This window comes from Eublepharis macularius, chromosome 9, assembly GCF_028583425.1.
Source record: "Eublepharis macularius isolate TG4126 chromosome 9, MPM_Emac_v1.0, whole genome shotgun sequence".
NCBI classification, from domain to species: domain Eukaryota; kingdom Metazoa; phylum Chordata; class Lepidosauria; order Squamata; family Eublepharidae; genus Eublepharis; species Eublepharis macularius.
In genome coordinates, this window is record NC_072798.1 from 15,207,043 (window position 1) to 15,227,681 (window position 20,639).

Consider the following 20,639-nt stretch of genomic DNA (forward strand, 5'->3'; position numbering starts at 1 on the left):
ACCCCCGTAAACTGAGGTGAATAGTGCTTTCATTCCAAAGGGATTCTGTAATATTTTAAGTAAATGTGTGTATGTGTCTTTAAAAGCTTCGTGTGGTGTAGATGAAGAGTGGGGGTGAAAGAGAGGGATGAGCGAATGATGTGATTGGTTGATGACATAGAGCCAAGCTACAAGTGACGAATGACACAGGTTGCACACTTGTCAGCTTCCCTCAAGTTTTGATGGGAAATGTAGGCATCCTGGTCTTGCAGCTTGGCTCTCTGGCTGCTGTCCAATGGACTTTTCAACTGTCACTTGTCCAACATTCTGCCAAGCTGCCTACATTTCCCATCAAAACTTGAGGGAAGCTGACAAGTGTCCAACCTGTGTCATTCGCCACTTGTAGTTTGGCCCTGAGAGTGTGGGCGGAGTGAATGCAGTTTTCAGTAACTGAGAGTGGAGAAAAAAGATTCAGTCAGGGCAAGAGAGGCAAGCTGTGTGCAGCCTGAGTATTTTTAAGCAGTTCTGTGAGAAATATTTAGTCAGGAGAAAGCAGGCAAGCTGTGTGCAGCCTGAGCTTGTTTATGTTGTCTGAGAGAAATATAATCTGTGTGGAAGCCTGAACTGTGTGTTTGTGAAAGAACATTCAGTCAGGGAAAAGCAGGCAAACTGTGTGCGCGCCTGAGAAAAGGTCTTACTTGTAATTGAGAGAGAAATTAATATCAAAAACAGGCAAACTGTGTGTGAAGCCTGAGAGAAGATCTGTGTGACTGGGTTTAAGTACAGTAACTTTAAGAATTGAGAACTACTCTTTTGAAACCATCAAGTTTTAGAAATAATATCAAACCAATACGCTTCTTATAAAAATAAAAGTTTACTTTGTTTTTTTATATTCTAGAGTATCTGTCATTCCTATATCCCATTCCTTTCCTCAGGGCTGCCAGGTCCCTGGTGGGGGCAGGGGATCTCCTGCTCCCACCCTCCCTCCACCCCCCACTACTACCACTCCCCTAGCTGGTGGGGAGTGATGTCCCTTCTCGAGTGATGTCATCACGCAGGTCCTGGGAGTACGCACACCGTTTGCACTGGGTCAATTTGGGCCCCAAATGGGCTTCAGTCCCAAAGTGTGATGCAGCAGTTGAGGAGCTGTTGTAACCATTTACTATTTTTCATGCATACTTCCAAGAGTTTTTGCATTGAAGGAAAGGTAGGTGAGACAAATATCTGGTTCTATGATACCTTGTTTGGAATTAACATTTAAAATAATTGCCCACCCTCGTTTCCATTCCTGTATAATCGTTTCTTTGTTTTATAAACAATAATCCTTAATACAGTTTCATTTTTTTTGCATTGAATTAGTGTCATTGTCAAATAAATCTCGTTCGTCTGTCTCCCTCCATTCTGCCAGGTGAAGGTAAAGACTTTTTTTGTTGTTTGGCATTCCCCATCCTTAACTCTTATTGGTCCTCCTTCCTGGTTGTGTTGTTATGTCTATTATTTTTTAGTGAATTGTTGAAATACTTTATATATACCTTATTTTAAATAAACTTTGATGTTAGGCACCTTGGGAACCCTATTTGGATGGAAAGGTGGCATAGAAATATTTCAAATAAATAAAAACATGTTTTAAAAATCTATGACTAATTGTCCTGACCTGGATAGTCCAAGTGAGCCCGATCTCATCAGATCTCAGAAGATAAGCAGAGTCGACCTTGGTTAGTAATTAGATGGGAGGCTTCCAACAAAGATCAGGGTTGTAGAGGCAGGCAATGGCAAACCACCTCTGTTAGTCTCTTGCCTAGAAAATCCCAGCAGGGGTTGCCATAAATCAGCTATGACTTGATGGTACTTTCTGCCACCACCACACCAGTGAATTGCAATGTTTCTACTAAAATCCTTTGAACAAGTGCAAGAGGATTAAAAGCTAGAGCTGGCTTGAATTCTTGTTAACTGCAGAAGGAATGGTTTTACAAAATAATTCCATTAGTGAAACTGCACAGGACCAGCTTGTTTAGGGGTAGTTATATCTAAAGATTATTGCAATCTTAGTTTTGAGACAAGAATGATCTCTGAACAGACATCTAGTAAAAAAAATCTGATGCAAATTTCATATATTGTTCTCAATGCATGTTTTACATTTGAATCAAAAACAATCAGAAAGAACAGATACCTTTTGGGTTTTATTGTTTCTTCTCCCAGGACAGCTCCATTCAGTCCCAAGAAGCCGGTACTTCTTGAAAGGACAGGCAAGAGCCATTCTTGTCTGTTGGGAGTCCCATCAGAGAAATCACCAGCCAAAGAAAGCAGTCTTTAATAAGAAAAGAAAGAGAGAACAAAATTTCTCTTTTGTTTCATGCTACATCCCCTTCCGTGTATTTTGCAACTATCTGGTATAAGCAAAGTGTGGAATGACGATTTCTCTTTGGGAAAGGAGGGTATGTGCAATGATTACTGACCTCTCGACAGGTGTCGCTTCCAGGGAATTTAAAGTAATTGATAAGAAGATAAAAAGAAAGGGTCCCTTGAGGCTGCACATCTCCTTTGGATGTTTCTAAGAGAAAAATCGTAAGTCAAAAACTTCATTCTAAACCATGCACTCGGCTTTGCATGCCGAAGGACAACCGTCATAGCACCTCAAATAAACTAGAATATTTCAGCAAGATTAGAAAATACAGTTCCAACTTATATGAAACAACATCATATGTCCCCTTTTCAGTTTCAACGATAAAAAAAACCCTTCAGTCTATCAAAAATAGTAGGATTTGAAAGGCACCTTAAAGACTAGCAAGATTTTATTCCTAAATTTATGTGGACTAGAGCCTGCTATATTATCTTTTGTGGTTTGCCCATATGTTTTATTTTATTAGAAAACACCTTTTCCCTTAATTAAATCCCACTCCTTGTGGAGTTTTCTCTTTTCCCTACCTAGTTTTTCCGAGCTTTAAAAAATCAAGAGCAAAAATCTGAACAACGTAGTTACCTTTCAGCGGCCGAGGAATTTAGCTGAAGAAATCCAACAAATTCTGCTTTTGAAGGAAGAATATAAGCAATGATTGCCGCTTGCTTCTGACTCTAGAGAACCCTTTCCCTCCACCTTCCTTGCTGGCAAGCTATCTAGCTCTTATATACCCTTCACACCTTTCTCAGCTCTGACATCAGGCAATACAGAGAGAGAGAGGGAGAGAAAGAGAGAGAGAGACCCTGTCATTAATTTCTCTCCCTATAGATAGAAAGTGCCCAACAAGGAGCAGAGGCTGATCGGTCATCTCTACATTAGCACAATAGCAAATTTTAGGCAAGTCCATTCAAGAAGCACTCGTTGAAGTGGCCCTAATGAAATAAGGTACAAGCACTGGTACCATCGTTCCAAGAATCCTAATAAGACGCTGAGGTAACTGTTGCGGTGGGCGTCAACAACAGCTAAATAAGGTTACAAAAAATTTTTAGGAAGGAAGTAACTGAAATGCAGGATGCAAAGCTGTGGAAATGCCAAGAGGCAGACATTTTGTAAGGAGAAACGTAAAAAAGAAGCGACCTGCAAACTTGTCATGGGATGGAATTTTTAAAAAATTAAGTAGGCCAAATTGCAGAAAGTAGTTGATAGAGTGTTATAATCAGGGCTTTTTTTCAGCAGGAATGCGGTGGAACGGAGTTCCAGCACCTCTTGAAAATGGTCACATGGCTGGTGGTCCCGCCCCCTGGCAGTGCAGAGGGCAATCTAAACTCCCCTCTGTCTGGAGACGGGGGGCAGGGCCACCAGCCGTGTGACCATTTTTGCCAATGGCGATTTAAACTTTTAAAACTCCCCCCTTGTTCCAGCTGACCCAAAGTGACGTCATTGTGCGGTCCTGAGTTCCATTACTAAGTTCCACCACCTCTTTTCCCAGAAAAAAGCCCTGGTTATACTTGGCTCTGGTAGACCCAGGTTCAAATCCCCACACTAACCCTGGAAACTCTCAGGTACCCCCAGATGACATCAAGAGACTTTATACCTAGCTGGTACTCAATCTTAGAATACCTAATGAAACAACAAGAAATCCCCAAAGACTTAAAGACTTAGATCTATGGTAAATTGGAAGTATATAATTCCTCTATATCGCCACTACTAGTTATACACATCTACTTCCCTATGCTCAGCTACAATAGCACATAACAGGATGGATATTCAGTACAGTAAGATATAATCATAGCTATATGATTGTTTATGAATAGTAAATATACGTTATTTATGATTGTATGAGTGTATAATAATTTAGAAAACATATACTGAATGTAATAATTGTTTATAGATACCTATTCTTGTAAAAGTTATTTGTATTATTGGTGGTTTTGAAAAGAAAAAGAATTAGAGGGGGGAGAAACTCTCAGGTGACCTTGGGTCAGTCACTTACTCTCAGCCTAATCTACCTCACAGGGTTGTTGTTGATGTTATGAGGATAAAATGGAGGTGACGAGAACCAAGTTGTAAGCTGCTTTGGGTCTGTATTGGGGGGGGGGGGAAGCAGGAATAAATATCTAAATAAATAAGATTATTCCCAATCCCAACAATAAATTTTACTATTTAGATCATTTTCACTGGATCCTGACAGACTTTCATATAATATATCTTAATCATCCTTGTACAATAAGGCCTATATAGTTATCCCTGTATCACACCTGGGAAGAAACTGAGGGCCAAACTACAAGTGACGAATGACACAGGTTGGACACTTGTCAGATGGGAAATGTTGGCAGCTTGGTGGAATGTTGGACAAGTGACAGTTGAAAAGTCTATTGGACATCAGTCGGAGAGCCAAGCTGCAAGACCAGGACGCCTACATTTCCCATCAAAACTTGAGGGAAGCTGACAAGTGTCCAACCTGTGTCATTCATCACTTGTAGCTTGGCCCTGAGAAATGAGGCTTGTTTTAGTTTCATATCAAGTGTTTTTTCAGCTGTCATCAGCACCTATTGGACAGTGTCTGTGTCCACACTCAGAAGAGACACAATTCTGATTGTCCCTCCCCATAAGCCAGAACAATTTTGTACGGATATAAAATTTTGTATGGATATAAAATGCTTTCTGATGATGAGCACTTCCTCAGATATACTAAATGTGTTCTGTCTCTCTTCAACCTCCACCCATCAAGGGCCGTTTTCATACTGTTTCATACTGTTTACCCAATCGTGCAAAACTCCCGGAATGACACGCCTTCCTGGTGCGATTTTCACCAGGAAGGCATGATGACTGGAGTTATCATGGGAAATTGTGCCAGGAAGGCATGTCCTTCCAGGAGTTTTGCACGATCGGGTAAGCAGTGTGAAAACGGCCAAGATTAAATCATTTTCAGCTACTCTCCATTACAGGGATGTTCTCCCAACACTGCCCTCTCAAACAGAGGTGACTGGGAGGCAAGGTGAGATGGAAAGGAAGGAGCTGCAGGCTGCGCATCCTCAAGTGGGATCCAGGGGCACTAAGACTGTCAGATACATACTGATACGTTCCCTAGTGGGAACTCAATAGCCAGGCAGGCGAGGTCTGATCCAGATTGGAATCACAGAGAGCCAACATGGCGCAGTGGGTTAGAGTGTCAGACTAGGATCTGGGAGAACTGAGTTCGAATCCCCACTCAGCCATGGAAACTTGCCGGCTGACCTTGGGCCAATCACACACTCAGCATAACCTACCTCCACAGGGTTATGGTGGAGAATAAATGGAAGAGGGGAGAATTATTCAAGCCACCTTGGGTTACAACTGAGAATAAATAAATAAATAAAATAAATGTGGGGTGAGAGTGCTCCCCCAGGTCATTTTTTCCCAACCTGAAACGGTCCCGGGGGAGTGCCATTTGCCCTATCGGGGAAAACTTTGTGTACCCCACCAGTATATGTGGAGCCCCAACAAGGCAAATACTGCCCTCCAGGGGCCTTCAGGTCAGGAAAATAATATGAGGACAGAGGCTGATACTTCTTCTCATGTGACATGTTCCTGATTCAAATTGAGCCTCACACACCTGGACGTTTGAATTCACAGCGGGGAATTTACAAGTCATGTGAGAGCCAGTTTGGTGTAGTGGTTAAGAGCAGCAGGACTCTAATTCGGTGTACCAGGTTTCATTCTCCACTCCTCCGCCTGAAGCAAGCTGGGTGACCTTGGGTCGGTCACAGTTTCTCAGAAGCCCCACGCACCTCACAGGATGATTGTAGTGAGGATAATAATAACACACTTCGTAAACTGCTCTGAGTGGGCATGAAGTTGTCCTGAAGGGCGGTATATAAATAGCATGTTGTTGTTGTTATTGTTAGTTTCTCCTGGTCCCCTGATCTGTCCAAGTCAGAAGGTTGAGTTAATAGTTGAGTTTACCCAACGGGGTGTGTAATTGGAAACCTTATTTCAAGGTCATGCAGAAAATGTGGAGGACCCAAGGAGAAGAGTAATGTGTAATTAGACATTTTTGTTTGTTCTTAACTGGACCTTCTAGTTTCTCTCCAACCAAATGGGGAAAAGATATGGGTACTACTTATATGTTTTCCCCAGCGTTTGCAAAAGCAGCTGTGAGTCTGAGCAGGAAATGTTAAACAGGGAAAGGGTTGAACATGTCCTCCCCAACTCCTTTCCAACTCTTCAACAAAAAATTTGGAGGAAATTGCCCAAATTGGCTTAATAATAACACCATTTAGTGTTAAAAAGCACTTTTAGTGTTCTATATATGATCATAGTATTCTGGTCACGGAAGTGACCAGAGTTAGGGCCTTTTCAGTGGTGGCCCCTCACCTTTGGAATGGCATCCCCTGTTAAGGCTCACCTGGCATCTACCTTACTTTCTCTTAAGCACCAGGCTAAAACATTCCTTTTTGCCCACACTCTTAACTAAGGGGTTTTATATATTTTTAGCTGTTTTATAGTCTGTTTCTTTGCTAAGGATCCTTTTATCTACATCATTTTGGCCAGTCTGTATTTTATGCTGCTCTTATGCCCTGTTTGTTTTAATGGTGCCAGCCTGTTTTTTAATGGTTGCATTTTAATAGTATTGTTTTTAATGGCTGCCTTTTAAAAGCTTTGATCTCTGGAGAGGTGACATACATTTTCTAAATAATTGTACAACAATCCTGTTAGGTGGACCTGTATTATTATTTTTATATGGCAGATGGGGGGAGGAGGGCTGAGGCAGAGCATCTTGTAGCAGAGACAAAATTTGAATCCGTAGCCTTGTGTGCCATAGCTCAGAGGACAAAAACAGACTTGAGGAAGATCACGTATCTTGCTATGTCTATATAAAATGCAAACTGCAGGCTCAGGAAACCTCAATTTGAATCTGGGTTAGGTGGGGGAGGGAGTTTAGTCTTCCGATTGCTTCTCGGTTTTGCCGTGCCAAACTAGCTCCCTCAACCTACTCTGTTAGCATTCCAAAGATAAAAAGACATGTTTTTAATAATGCATATCCTCTGCCCCTTGACACATTAAGAATACAGTGAGGTGCTCAGTTCTGAAACCAAGTGGACGTTGAAGGGTTAACCCCTCTCTCCTATCCCTGCATTGCCCCCAGGCAAACTGAAGCCGCACAAGACTGCAGTTGACATTTTTTTATATATGAATCCAGATACCCACACTCATGTCTGTTTTTTGCCCCGAGACTCTTAACTACTATGCCACAACAGCAGCTAACAACTTATTTGGGTCTAAGTTCTACCGAAGTTTTCATCAACATGTCTCACTCTCAGCAGTCAGGATTCCTTTCACAGCCACCGCCAACACACACACACAGATACATACACTTCTGAAAACTGCAGAAGGGGAAAAAAAATGAATGACAACTAACCTTTGTCTTAAGGCGCTCTTTGGAGTTTCAGATGAGACTTCCTTGACAGTTTTGCTATTAATAGTGGCTTTTTCTCTTGGTCTGAACAAGCAGAGCTGAGCCCAACTGGGAATCAGAGATGTTCATAATAGTTTTCTGCCGGCAGCGAAGGCAAGAAATAAATACATAAATAATAATAATAAAACATCGCACTGTCATTCGTGGAGGTGGGTTGATGATGCTAGGAATGAATGTAACACTTTGTACTCCCCCTGGTCCCTGGGTGATAAGAACTTCCCGAATGCAGGCTGAAAGACATCTCTTCAACCCCCCCGGCCCCCCTGCAGTTTGAAAATGGGAAAAGAAAGCTGACAGAAGCAGCTTCTGCCACAATGGAATCCTAGAAGGCTAGTTGTGTTTGGATCTGACTACGGAAAGTACTTGTTTCCCATCTGCTCAACCTGTATGCTTGAAGCTCGCCTGTTTGTTGCAAAAGGCAAAATGGAGGAGGGGGGCAATGATTTTATGAGCCAGTTTGGCTCCTATTGGGGAAAAAAAGCGAGGTATAAATATCTCGATAACATTCGCCACACAAGGAAGTCAACCCTGTAAAAGGAAATGTCCCCTACACACACATGGGTACACGCATGCACACACAGTGCATGGCAAGGACAGTTTCTAGAGGAAATGCTAAAATGCAAAGTGATATGCATTTAATCTTAACTCATCTATGAACACCACTTTTCCTCTCAATGCTAAGACATATTTCTAGGGTTACCATTAAGGACCCTTCTCGGGTAGCACATCATAGTTTTTTTTTTTTTTTAAGGAGCATACTACTAACTAGTAACAAACTATCAAATATTTATTCAATTTTTATATCAGGCAGAAGTGCTATTCAATTTCCCCTGTCAAGCACCAATTTATTTGAGTCAATCTTCAGATTGTTCTGACGTTACTCTTACAACATGTGGTAGGGTTGTTTGAGGCGTCTCAATCAGGGCTTTTTTTCTGGGAAAAGAGGTGGTGGAACTCAGTGGGTTGCCAGCACAGGGGGCAACTCTTGGCGGAAGGTGGTGCCCCTGGTACCACATGTGTGCACGCAAAGTGCACACATGCTCCCAGGGCCAATGACATCACTTTGGGTCAGTTGGAATAAAGGGAGAGTTTTTACAGTTTAAATCGCCCTCGGCAAAAATGGGCACATGGCTGGTGGCCCCGCCCCCTGATCTCCAGACAGAGGGGAGTTTAGATTGCCTTCCGCACCACTCCGCTGGAGCGTCGTAGAGGGCAGTCTCAACTCCCCTCTGTCTGGAGATCAGGGGGCGGGGCCACCAGCCATGTGACCATTTTCAAGAGTTTCCGGAACTCCGTTCCACCGCGTTTCAGCTGAAAAAAAGCCTTGGTCTCAACAGAGTGCACACATGCTCCCAGGGCCAATGACATCACTTTGGGTCAGTTGGAACAAAGGGAGAGTTTTTACAGTTTAAATCGCCCTCGGCAAAAATGGGCACATGGCTGGTGGCCCCGCCCCCTGATCTCCAGATAGAGGGGAGTTTAGATTGCCTTCCGCACCACTCCGCTGGAGCGTCGTAGAGGGCAGTCTCAACTCCCCTCTGTCGGGAGATCAGGGGGCGGGGCCACCAGCCATGTGACCATTTTCAAGAGTTTCCGGAACTCCGTTCCACCGCGTTTCAGCTGAAAAAAAGCCTTGGTCTCAACAGAGACAAAGACACCCAAAGAGCTTTGGCAGGACTGAAGCCGTGTTCAAGTGCTACACTTCTGCCTATCCATCACACCTTCTGCTTACTTGCATTAAATCAAAGTTTTCTAAATATTTTAGAACTGGCACAGCACGCCACCCCTTTTTATAGCAATCCCTTTCCCCTCCACTTGGAATCTAATCAGATGAGATTATGATTTCCTCCTGCGGAGAACACTGGTTCCCCACTTGAAGAAATGAGACCTGGTGGATAACAAAATGGAAATGTTATTGGATTATATAAAGCATTGATTGATGAATCATAGTTAATGGTATTTTTCAGAGGAGGGGGGAGAGTACTCCAGAGATGCATTGATGTCTTTGAACTGTCAATCAACCTACTGCACATTTATTCCTGAGACACATTTTTAAGTACATGTGATATGCCTCAGCTGAACGCATAAAAGATGCATATAAAAATTCCTTTATCTTAAACTACACCCCCCTTTTTTTGGCCTAAAGCTGTTTCTCTGGATTCCCCACTTCTTTCAAATGCCAGTTAATAGGACAGCCAGAATGTCTGATATTTCTTAACATTCAAAACCAGGAGAATTTCTCTAACAGGATATCTTAACAAAACTACCTCTAGACTGGAAGACATCCATTTGTTTTCATTTAAATAATCCACACGCAATAGAAATCAATGTGAGCGCTGCGTTTCTTTCAAAAGAGAGAAAGATGTTTGCAATAAACTTATTTTGAAAAGAATAAATAGAGTGACATTAAAACCTGTTGTGTTCGAGCTGCAGACATCACAGAGAACGAACAAACTGTAATTCGTTGGAATGTTCTGACTCTCGAAAGCTTGCACTCTGAAAATCTTGTTCGTCTCTTAGGTGCCACTAGACTATTCCACTGCAGACCAACACGGCTACCCACCTAAACTAGGATAGATCCCCAGCACCTCTAGCTAAAAAGGATCAGGTAGAACATGATGTGAAGGTCCCTAGAAAGCCTCTGATAGTTAGAGTAGCCAGTTTTGGCCTTCATAGCCCAATGTTCTGACTTGGTATAAGGCAACTTCATGAGTTCAACTACAGTAGCAGCACCCTCTCCTCCTTCCTTTGAATATCACATCGATTGCCGCAACTCAGTAGGACAGCTGCTTGTGCACATCTGAAACGTACTAATAAGTCAGCTATTACGGGGATGTTGAGAAGTAAACTCTCACTGCAAAAAAAAAAAACAGAGAGGAGCAGTTTTAAGGCAAGTTAAAAAGAGAGACTAGAAATATTTGACAGTCAAGTTGTGGCCATGGTATATACTAGTTAATTTTCAACAGATCAGAAAGGAAAGATCAAAGTCACATCAAAGAGACACCATTCAACTTATTCCCAAACACACACAGTGATCTTGGTAAGTAAACGATGACCTTTATTTTTCTAATGCTTTTCCAGTTTGGATATTTATTTTGATATTTAAACAAGGCTGACAACTGATCTGGGGGGAAAAAGTGACTCAGCAATTCAGCATCTGACGAAGAGAACTGTGGTTCTGGAAAGCTTATGCTACAGTAAGGTTGGTTAGTCTTAAAGATGCTACTGGACTCTTTTCTACTTAGTAATTCAGTATATGCAGCAACCATCAGGTTAGGCACTGCACAGCATGGAGAGAAATATCACTTGTTGAAGTGTACCCCATTTGAACACCTGTCAAACAGGTTTGCATTGGGTTTTTCCAAATCTAGCGCATGTGTAAAAATGTTGCCAATCCAAACAGGTTGGAGGCCATTAATATCACTAAGGACAACACAGATGAGCACTGAATCATAGGATTTTTTTAAATCACAAATTTTATTTATGGCTGATTTATATGATTTGTGATTGCTTTCACTGGCCGTTTTAAAAATTGCCTGCTAAGCAGAGCAGCAGTGCAGTATGCATGGGGGGAGATAAGCAGAACTCCATTGCATTGTATGCAAACGCATATGCGCGACTGTACCAGTAGGAAGGAATAGTTGACGCAACTTGCAGAACTGCCATGAATGGGCTGATGAATAAGGCGCTGAAAAATGGACTCCCTGTTTGGAACAGGTGGGCAGAATGTAAGCTGATCCAGCAAGCATTAGGGCATCCTTAAAATAAATAGCAGCACTACTGGGATGTTAAATTTGGTTTGGACAAATTCATAATTTCCCCTTAATTCACATTTGAATGTGAATGTTTGCTAAACCTAGAGTTTTTCCAACCAAACTAGGAGCCATCCCTAGAATTTTTAATACTGTTTTTTTTATTCTGTCATCCTGCTTATGGTTATTAATATGTCATTGAATTGGTTATTTCGAAATGCGATCTGCTCAGAAGTTTCAAAATCATGGTAAGTATCCTGACCTCTTAAAAAGGCTTAACAAAGAATTTCAGAAATCTGCAAGTTTCCATTGCAAGTTTTGGTACTTATATTCAGGACTGCCAACGTTTTGGTTGACCACTTTTGCTATGCCACGATCCACCAGACAATAAGAAGAAATCATGATACACATCATCATCAATACGTTAGAATGTAATTGGACATACATTTAATAAGCTCTTAAGCTTTCAGCTCTAAAACAATGAAAAACAAAAATAAATGGCCTTGTACCCTATTGAGGTCTTTCTTCTCCCCCAGGCTCCACCCCCCAAATCTCCAGGAATCACCCAACTTGGAGTTGGCAACCCTAGATGCCCTATAGTCCTTCCTTTAAAGCTGCCCTTTCCTCCAGGAGAATCGATCGCTGTAGTCTGGAGAACAATTGTAATTCTGGAAGAAATCCAGATTCCCCCTTGAGGTTGATAATTCTTTGTTAAACTCCAAGCTGCCACTCTGTGCTCCCGTCCTGAACTGGGGCCTTCACTAGTGTTGCCACCTCAGTGTTGGGAAATTCCTGGAGATTTGGGAGCTGATGCTAGAGAAGGCAGAATTTCAGGAGGGAGCCCAGCAGGGACGTGATGCCATAAAGTCTCCACTCTAAAGCTGTCATTTCTCCAGGGGAAATGAGAACCAGTTTGGTATAGCAGTTAAGAGCATGGGACTCTAATCTGGAGAACCGGGTTTGATCCTCCACTCTTCCGCTTGAAGCGAGCTGGGTGACCTTGGGTCAGTCTCAGCTCTCTCAGAGCTCTCTTAGCCCTACCCACCTCACAGGGTGATTGTCTTGAGGATAATAACAACACACTTTGTAAACCACTCTGAGTGGGTGTTAAGTTGTCCCGAAGGGTGGTATATAAATCGAATGTTGTTGTTGTTGTTATGTAGTCTAGAGATCATTTGTCATTCTGGGAGATCTGTTCATCTTAGGGTTTCCAGGTCTCCTTACGTTCCCAGCCAGTGAGTGGGGGAGGGGGGCCCTCACACTTACCTTATTGATTCCCTCAAGTGCGCACAACATGTGAGCGCTCTCCTGGCATGGTGTGATAATGTCATTTCCAGGAGTGATGTCATCGCGCAGGCCCTTGGAGTGCTCCTGGCCTATGTGATGACATCACGTCATTCCTGGGAGTGATGTCATCATGCTGTGCTGGGAGTGTACCCAGGAGGCCTGTTCCACCCCTTTTCTCCACCACCCAGGTGAGTGGGGGGGGGCGGAAGATGGGAATGGGGGGATCCCTGGTCCCCTCCAGGGGACCTTACAGCCTTAGTTCACCTATTTCCCCAATTATTGTATTGCTGCCTGACTGTCAAAAGGCCTTGCCTGATTGAAAAACTGGAGGATAGACTGGTGTCCTTTCGCTTCTTTTTATTCCCCTTTTTAAAACCACCGTACCTTTCTGGCAGCCTCTTTTGTATTTATATCCACCGCCAGAAATGGCAGTATAGAACATGGCATGTTTTTGACTGCGAGGGAACCATATACTTACTTACATATGTTTTGGGCCTGTAAATCCTACCAGAAGCAGAAGCAGCCCTTGCTCGCACCGTCTTTTGGTGCTTTGCTTTGCCCTTCCTGCTAGAGGTCTGTCCCTTCTGCCTGTGCAAAAGGAACCCTGGAACTGGTATACTGTAGCATGGTGGTTAAGTGCAAATCAGTGTTATTCTGGTTGGCATCCCACTACTGCCATCAGTTCAGTAGGTGGCCTGGGATAAGCCAGTCCACTCAGCCCCAGCTCCCCAGCTCTACTCACCTGGCTGGTGGGGGGACAGCATGGGGGTGGAGAGAAGTGCGTGCCCATGCTCCCCCTTCATAGAGACATCCCAGTGCATGCTGAAATGTGGCTGAGTGAAAAGCTCCCTTTGGAGGCAGTTTTCACTTCTCCTCCTCCATTACCCTCCCTCCCCTGTCATGCTCATTTTCCAACAGGACTTTCAGCACGCTCACTGAATCGGAAAACTGCCTCCAAAAGGGAGGTTTTCACTCAGCTCTGTTTCAGCACGCACCTGGATTCCTCTACAAAGGGGGAGCACAGGAACGTGCATGCACTTTGCATGCACACAAGAGGTTAAGTACCCTGCTGTCTACACCCCTGGGAGCCCTAAGGAATAACAACAACAACAACAACACTAACTTAGTTCACTGCTCTGAGTAGAGCCCTTATTTGTCTAGAAGAGTAGTGATATAAGCACACTTATTATTATATGATAGATCCAGGAGGCCCAGCAATTCTAAATATTGTTTGAGATCGGCTTCAGACAATCCCATAAGATCTGGACAACAGATACACAGATACAAGGAAATAAGCTTCTATAAACAAGCATGCTCTACAGTTTTACCCCCAATGTTTGTCCTCACGGCCATGGAGATTACATACGGGACATTTGGGTCCAGTAATGTGTATCCTTTCCCCTCCTTGTGGGAACCCTGCCAGGAACTGTTTAATAAAAATGAAGGCATCTCTGCAGGAGAGAGGGCAGAGTGATGCCTGGGTGTACTGAAATGAAGATGGGGAATAGACAAAAGAGGGGAAGAACATAATTTTGGTAGCATGATGTTGCTATTGGTTCCAAAAGTCAAGAAACACACAGTAAGAAAATATTATCTGTAGTTGCTTGCACTGTATCCTTAAAACTGTTGTTCATTTCTTCTGTGGGCCTTGACAGCTATACACCATCCTTAGGGCATGGGTACAGTTAAACCTCTTCACCCCCCTTATTTCCCGCCCAGCCATATCTTGTACTAAAATGATCTTAACTGCAAAAGACATTTCCCCCAAACATCTGTACATGGTGGTGGAGAGTGCCATCAAGCTATTAACCCCTAGTGGGGTTTTCATGGTAAAAGACTTACAGAGGTGGTTTGCCATTGCCGGCCTCTGCAAACCATGTCATTGTTGGAGGTCTTCCATCCAATTACAAACCAAGGCCAACTCTACTTAGCTTCCAAGATCTGACAAGATCAGGCTCACCTGGGCTATCCAGGAAATGGCTCATCTGTACATAGCTATTTTTTAAAAAAGTCTCTGCAAATATGTTTGGATGTTATTCAAGAAAGGTGTGAAAAAGACATAGGTGACATATTTAGGTTTACCACATCAGAAGGGGAAAAGAACTGCCTGTACTTTGGAAATGAAATGCCTTTAGCTATGTAAATAGTTGGAGACCCATGATATGATATCATCCAAATCCCTCTCTACTTTGCACAGCAAACGGGGGGAAATCATGATGGCCCCAGACAACTAACAAACATGTCAGTTGCATTTCCCAGTCTGTTGTCCTTATGGTTGCCAACTCCAGGTTGGGAAATTCCTGGAGATTTTGGTGGTGGAGCCTGGAGAGGGTGGGGTTTGGGGAGGGACCTCAACAGGGTATAATGCCATACAGCCCTCCCTTCAAAGCAGCCATTTTTTCCAAGGGAACTAATCTCTGTTGCCTGGAGATCACTTGTAATTCCGACAGCTCTCCAGCCACCATTGAGCTGGAGAGCTGTGCTGGAATAAATTTTGTTCTTCTCCAAGGTGTCACTGGACTCTGGTTTTGTTAAACAATGTACCGGTTAATACCAGATACAGCAGGCTGTTGTATATAATTCTCAACACAATGCTCATCTGTTAGCCCTTAAGAGCCAAGAGGTTAGTAATGCTGGGTCCTGTTAGGAGTTAATGCCAGTGGACTGGCCCGAAATCAAGGTAATCAAAGACCTGCAAAGATTAACATTGCTTAGGGAATTAGAGACCTGGTCTTTCATAGACTCAGCCAGAAAAAGAGAGAGAACAGTGAACACACACCGGTAGTGTATGGTCCGATCCAGGTCCAAGATGGAGACTGAAGCCCCTGTGAACGATGGTATCCAGGTGGGTGATCCATCTACATAGAATTGCGCTCAGTAGATCATTCAGAGGACTGAAAAGGAGACTATAAACCAATCTGTATCCACTGCAGGGACAGGGTGGCTTGCTGGCTTCTTCAGCCTTCTTTGGCTGAACTTCTTTCCTTCTCTTTTGCTCAGCAAAAACAAAACAAAAGGTTTCACAGTCTTCTTACAAAATAGTACATTCAAGGCTGTTCTTTCCCCCCCTTCTCGTTTACCCTGATTTGCCTCTCTGTTGAAAGACCTCTCAGTACGGATTGCTGAGCTTTTATCCCAGAGGAAACTTCAGGATGGCTTAAGTTTGAGGAGAAAAGCCAATTCACATCCCTTAAACGGAATCACCAAGGTATGGCTAGAAAGGTGGGAAGTCATTGACCAAAAAGGATGGAAAGGAAAATCTGTTTCTGTTTTGGAAGGGAGGGGTAGAGAGAATCTTGAATGTTGCAATAAGGTGTGCAGAATTGTTGCAGTTTCATATTTATCTTGCTGCCCTGAGAGCTAGAAACTTACTTTTTTAAAAAAGTTGGAATGACTTAGATTTCAATATAAAACCACCTCAGGTTGCATGCTGTTGATGTTCAAGTCCTGGAATGTGATTTTTAAATTTGAATCAAAAGATGAAATGGTAGCAGAGTGTGAAGATTACAAATGCAACTTTGTTTATCAGATTGCCCTGCGGGAAGAGCCCCAATTGTATAAGCAAGCACAAATTTAGAAAAAAAAACCCCAATGTTGTCTATGCAGAGTTGGCTGGTACAGAGAGGATGTGTGTGAAATATATTTTAACAAGCAGGGAACCTGCAAGGACTGGCAGAGGTTACTTCATACCCCCCTGTATACCCTTCTCCCTCCCACTATTTTCTTTTTCTCTCCCCTTGGCAGCCCTCTTGTTCCCACTCACCAACCAACTTTACTTTAATCTGCCCTCCAAATTTTGAGCTTCATTTATTTTATTTATTTATACTCCACCTTTCTCCCCAACGGGGACCCAAAGCGGCTTACATCACCCCCCTCTCCTCCATTGTATTCTCACAAGAAGTAGATTAGATTGAGAAACAGTGATGCATCCAAGGTCACCCAGCAAGCTTCCATGGCAGAGTAAGAATTTAAACCTGGGTCTCCCAGTTCCTGCAGCCAAACTACACGAGACAAATTACGCGAGTTTCTGCAAGTGATCAGAACTGTGTGTGCTCTAACATGCCCGTGTGGACTTTTCCCCTAGTTGGGCAGGTGTCCTGTTACTTCAGTCCCTGCATGTGTTTTGTAACTGCAGTCTATGTGTGTAGCTGCATTTGCAAGCATCCGTGGTCATAACCAATGAGTCGCCATTGCAGAGTGACAATTTTGGGTGGCTTCTGCTTCTCTCTCCCCTCTTTTTGCCCTTAGAACCAGCTTACCCCCAAATTGTTTTGCTTTTAATCTGACTTGTTTTAAATTCTCCCATTTTCTAGCAGACACTGCCACCTCCCTACTCCTCCCTCCTGCACTCTCCTTCCCCCTTAACGTTCTCCTCCTCCTCCTCCTCATGCAGCGTCTTCAGTTGGGATAAGGAGGAGGTGCGAAGAAAGATTGTGGCAATACGATTAAGCATCTGAGCAAAAGTTCAGAAACAGGCCTGATACATGAACCTGAAAAGGACGAGGCGGGAAGTGTTCATTCTCCAGTTCGGCTCAGCATACAGAGCAAATTTGGTAAAATATGGCCATTCTTTCCAACGGGAAATGTGATTTGGGGCTTTCCAGAGGCCTAGGAGGGCATTTTAAGGCCAAATTTTACCAAATTTACTAGGGGCCTACTTCTAACTATCCTCTAATGACCTTCCAAGTTTCATGAAGATTGGACTTCAGGGTGGCCATTTTATGCCCCCCTCAAAAAGGTGTCCCCAGTCGCCTCCAATCTCCATTATTCCCTATCTAGGGGGATGTGGTGGCATTTTGCGAGCAAAATCAACAGAAATTGCAAGGGATCTACTCCTGCCTGTCCTCTAAAGACCCCCCAAGTTCCAGGGAGATTGGACCCTAAGGAAGCCATGATCCATGTGTTTCTACAGTGGTTGTCATCCACCCCACAATAGAAACAAATAGGGTAGCTGGAGGGTACCTTCTTTGGGGGGGGGGCCTTCTTTGGGTGGGTAGTCCTGTTGTTCTGCAGTAGAAGAGTGAGATTTGCATCCAATAGCCCTTTAAAGATGAACAAGATTTCAAGGGATAAACTTTCAAGTGTCAAAACTCCCTTCATCAGATACAAGTAGGACTGGAGTTCCCTAAGCCCTTATATCCTAAACAGAAGGTTGGAGGGGTGTTGCCAAGAAGGTAGTCAGGATGCAAAGATGCACCGCAGCTTGATTAGAGCAGGGGAGAAATGCTTATGGGTAGGAAATGTGGAAAATGCTACAGATGCTAAAAGATTTATATATTAATGCCCTACACAATGGGGACACATTCTCCTCTCTCTGTGCAGTATGGCAGGCAGATTCCCCTGGGTAAGGGTCATAATCCCTAAGAATTTCGTCCTAATTGTGGGAGGATTTGCAGACTGGATTATGTTTCCCAGTGAAGCACAGGGAAACAATTTGCAAACTTATTAACCAATCTGAGTCGGGCTATTACAATATGAAAGAAGATGAACAATTATTATTATTATTAACATTTCCTTCAACAGCCAGTATGACGTACAGTTGTCCTGAGCTTATTGTATAATTAAAATAACAATAAGATGCATGATTCCATCTTTATCAACTGTCATTCTCAAATTGTTCATAAACTTCTTTATGAAACTCATGGGTGAAAAAAAATAGAAGGGCCCCTAAATACATTCTAACAACTGTTGCTGTATCTTGCAGGATGAATTGTAATTATTCTAATAATTATTATATGGTAACCATGTTTGTACAAATTTCTGTAGGGACCCATATCTTTACATATCTGCACATACTTGTATGTAGTAATCCTGTTCATACTCTTTGTATACAAAGATTTTGCTACCATTTTGCCATTGTCTAATTAAAAGAATTTTTGGCTTCCATACTTGAGGCAATATCATTATGGCTGCAATAATTAAATGTTTTAACAGAACTTCATGCTGTTTTTTTCAATCCAAAAGGGACTTCACCTAATAGACAGGTCATTGGTGTTTAATCAACCAAAGTAAAGTCCAGTATATTATTATTATTATTATTATTATTATTATTATTATTATTTATATCCTGCCGTCCCCACAAGCGGGCTCAGGGTGGGTTACAACAGAAGATAAAATATACAAGATAAAATCACAATAAATTAACACACCTTTCTAATAAAACACCTGCTCACCGTATAAAAAACGTAACATCTGACAGAGGTGGAGGTGTAGCTTAACCATGCGTAGTCACTCATATATGGGGGGTAGATGGTCAATACCCCCTACAGACATAGAGGAGAATGGGAGAGAGGCTCATTTGGTGGAAACCCTGATGGCCTCAACCATACACCTGGCGGAACATCTCCATCTTACAGGCCCGCCTGAAGGAGACAAGATCTTGGCGGACCCGGGTGTCCTCAGACAGAGAGTTCCACCAGGTCAGGGCCAGGACCGAAAAGGCCCTGGCCCTGGTTTAGGCCAATCGAGCCTCTCTGGGGCCAGGGACCACCAGTAGGTGCTTACTGACTGATCTCAGCACCATCCAGGGGGTATATGGGAAGAGATGGTCCCTCAGGTATGCTGGTCCCAGTCCGTTTAGGGCTTTATAGGTTATAGATATATCCACTATCTCTTTGTGTATTAATTTCAGAACTTCTATACTGAAGGATAAGTCTACTGTAGCACGGGGGGCGGGGGGGAACCTACCAAACTAATTAGCCAATGTGAGTGTGGGCTATTATGATATGAAAGAAACCAAACAAAATTTAATGAGCTGAACCTGAATGTGATGTCTGTGCAAATCTCATACTGAATGCTTTTTTTTAAAAAAATAGTATTTTGGCAATGAGTGTGCTCTGACTTGGATAGCCCAGGCAAGCCCCATCTTGTCAGATCTTGGAAGCTAAACAGGGTCGGCCTTGGTTAGTAAATGGATGGGAGACGACCAAGAGAAAGGAGGGTCGCTCGCTATTGAGAAGCAGGCAATGGCAAACCACCTCTGTGAGTCTCTTGCTAAGAAAACCCCACCAGGGGTCACCATAAGTCAGCGATGACTTGACAGCACTCTCCACCACCATCAACAATGTGTGCACAAACATTCACAAGACAACAAAATAGTATTTTTTAAAATTAGCCAGTTTGGTGTAGTGGTTAAGAGCGTGGGACTCTAATCTGGAGAACCGTGTTTGATTCCTCACTCCTTCACTTGAAGCCAGCTGGGTGACCTTGGGCTAGTCACAGCTTCTAGCTCTCTCAGCCCCACCCACCTCACAGGGTGTTTTGTTGTGGGGATAATAATGACATACTTTGTAAACCGCTCTGAGTGGGTCTTAAGTCATCCTGAAGGGCGGTATATAAATCGAATGTTGTTGTTGTTATTGATGTATTTGTTTTCCTCTTTTAAAAGGCCAGCGGGACCAGTGCAGATAACCACAAGGATAATTCCATGGCTAATTCAAAGAGCAAGACGGAAGGCGAAAGGAAACTAGCTGTTTTCTTTCGTATATCCAAGCTGAAGGTATTGTGATTTTAATTCTAATTTCCTAGTAAATTTTTTTTAAAAAATTATCACTAATTCCTTCGAATAAGCATCTAAGTGATAACGGAAATACTATTCTTCTGGGGGGCCCTGAAGAGACATTCACACAAAACCTGGAACTCACAGTCATTCTACATGTTACTTCTATGAGTTCTGCACAGAGCCAACCCGTGCTCTGAGCAGACACACATTACCTCGGGGTATTGGCCTCTATTTAAAAATAAAAACAGCATGCAAACAGGCTCA

At 43.0% G+C, this 20,639-nt stretch overlaps 2 protein-coding genes across 4 annotated transcripts in view; one reads left to right on the forward strand and one right to left on the reverse strand.

The window, feature by feature from the left end:
• IAPP (islet amyloid polypeptide) overlaps positions 1 to 15,666 on the reverse strand; it is a 29,911-nt gene extending 14,245 nt beyond the window's left edge. Inside the window, exons 1-4 of the mRNA XM_054988869.1 lie at positions 15,654 to 15,666; positions 7,779 to 7,913; positions 2,436 to 2,530; positions 2,150 to 2,287 (exon numbers count right to left, since the gene is read on the reverse strand). Of these exons, the coding sequence (XP_054844844.1) occupies positions 2,150 to 2,287; positions 2,436 to 2,515 (218 nt within the window). The 5' untranslated portion in view covers positions 2,516 to 2,530; positions 7,779 to 7,913; positions 15,654 to 15,666. The remainder of the gene's footprint in view (positions 1 to 2,149; positions 2,288 to 2,435; positions 2,531 to 7,778; positions 7,914 to 15,653) is intronic.
• SLCO1A2 (solute carrier organic anion transporter family member 1A2) overlaps positions 10,793 to 20,639 on the forward strand; it is a 44,901-nt gene continuing 35,054 nt past the window's right edge. The window contains exons 1-2 of one of the 3 annotated variants that reach the window (XM_054988867.1): positions 10,793 to 10,875; positions 20,262 to 20,372. In XM_054988867.1, the coding sequence (XP_054844842.1) occupies positions 20,301 to 20,372 (72 nt within the window). In that variant the 5' untranslated portion in view covers positions 10,793 to 10,875; positions 20,262 to 20,300. Of the gene's footprint in view, positions 10,876 to 15,633; positions 15,720 to 16,002; positions 16,083 to 20,261; positions 20,373 to 20,639 lie in introns of those variants that run through there. The other 2 variants (XM_054988866.1, XM_054988868.1) reach the window with 2 other exon arrangements.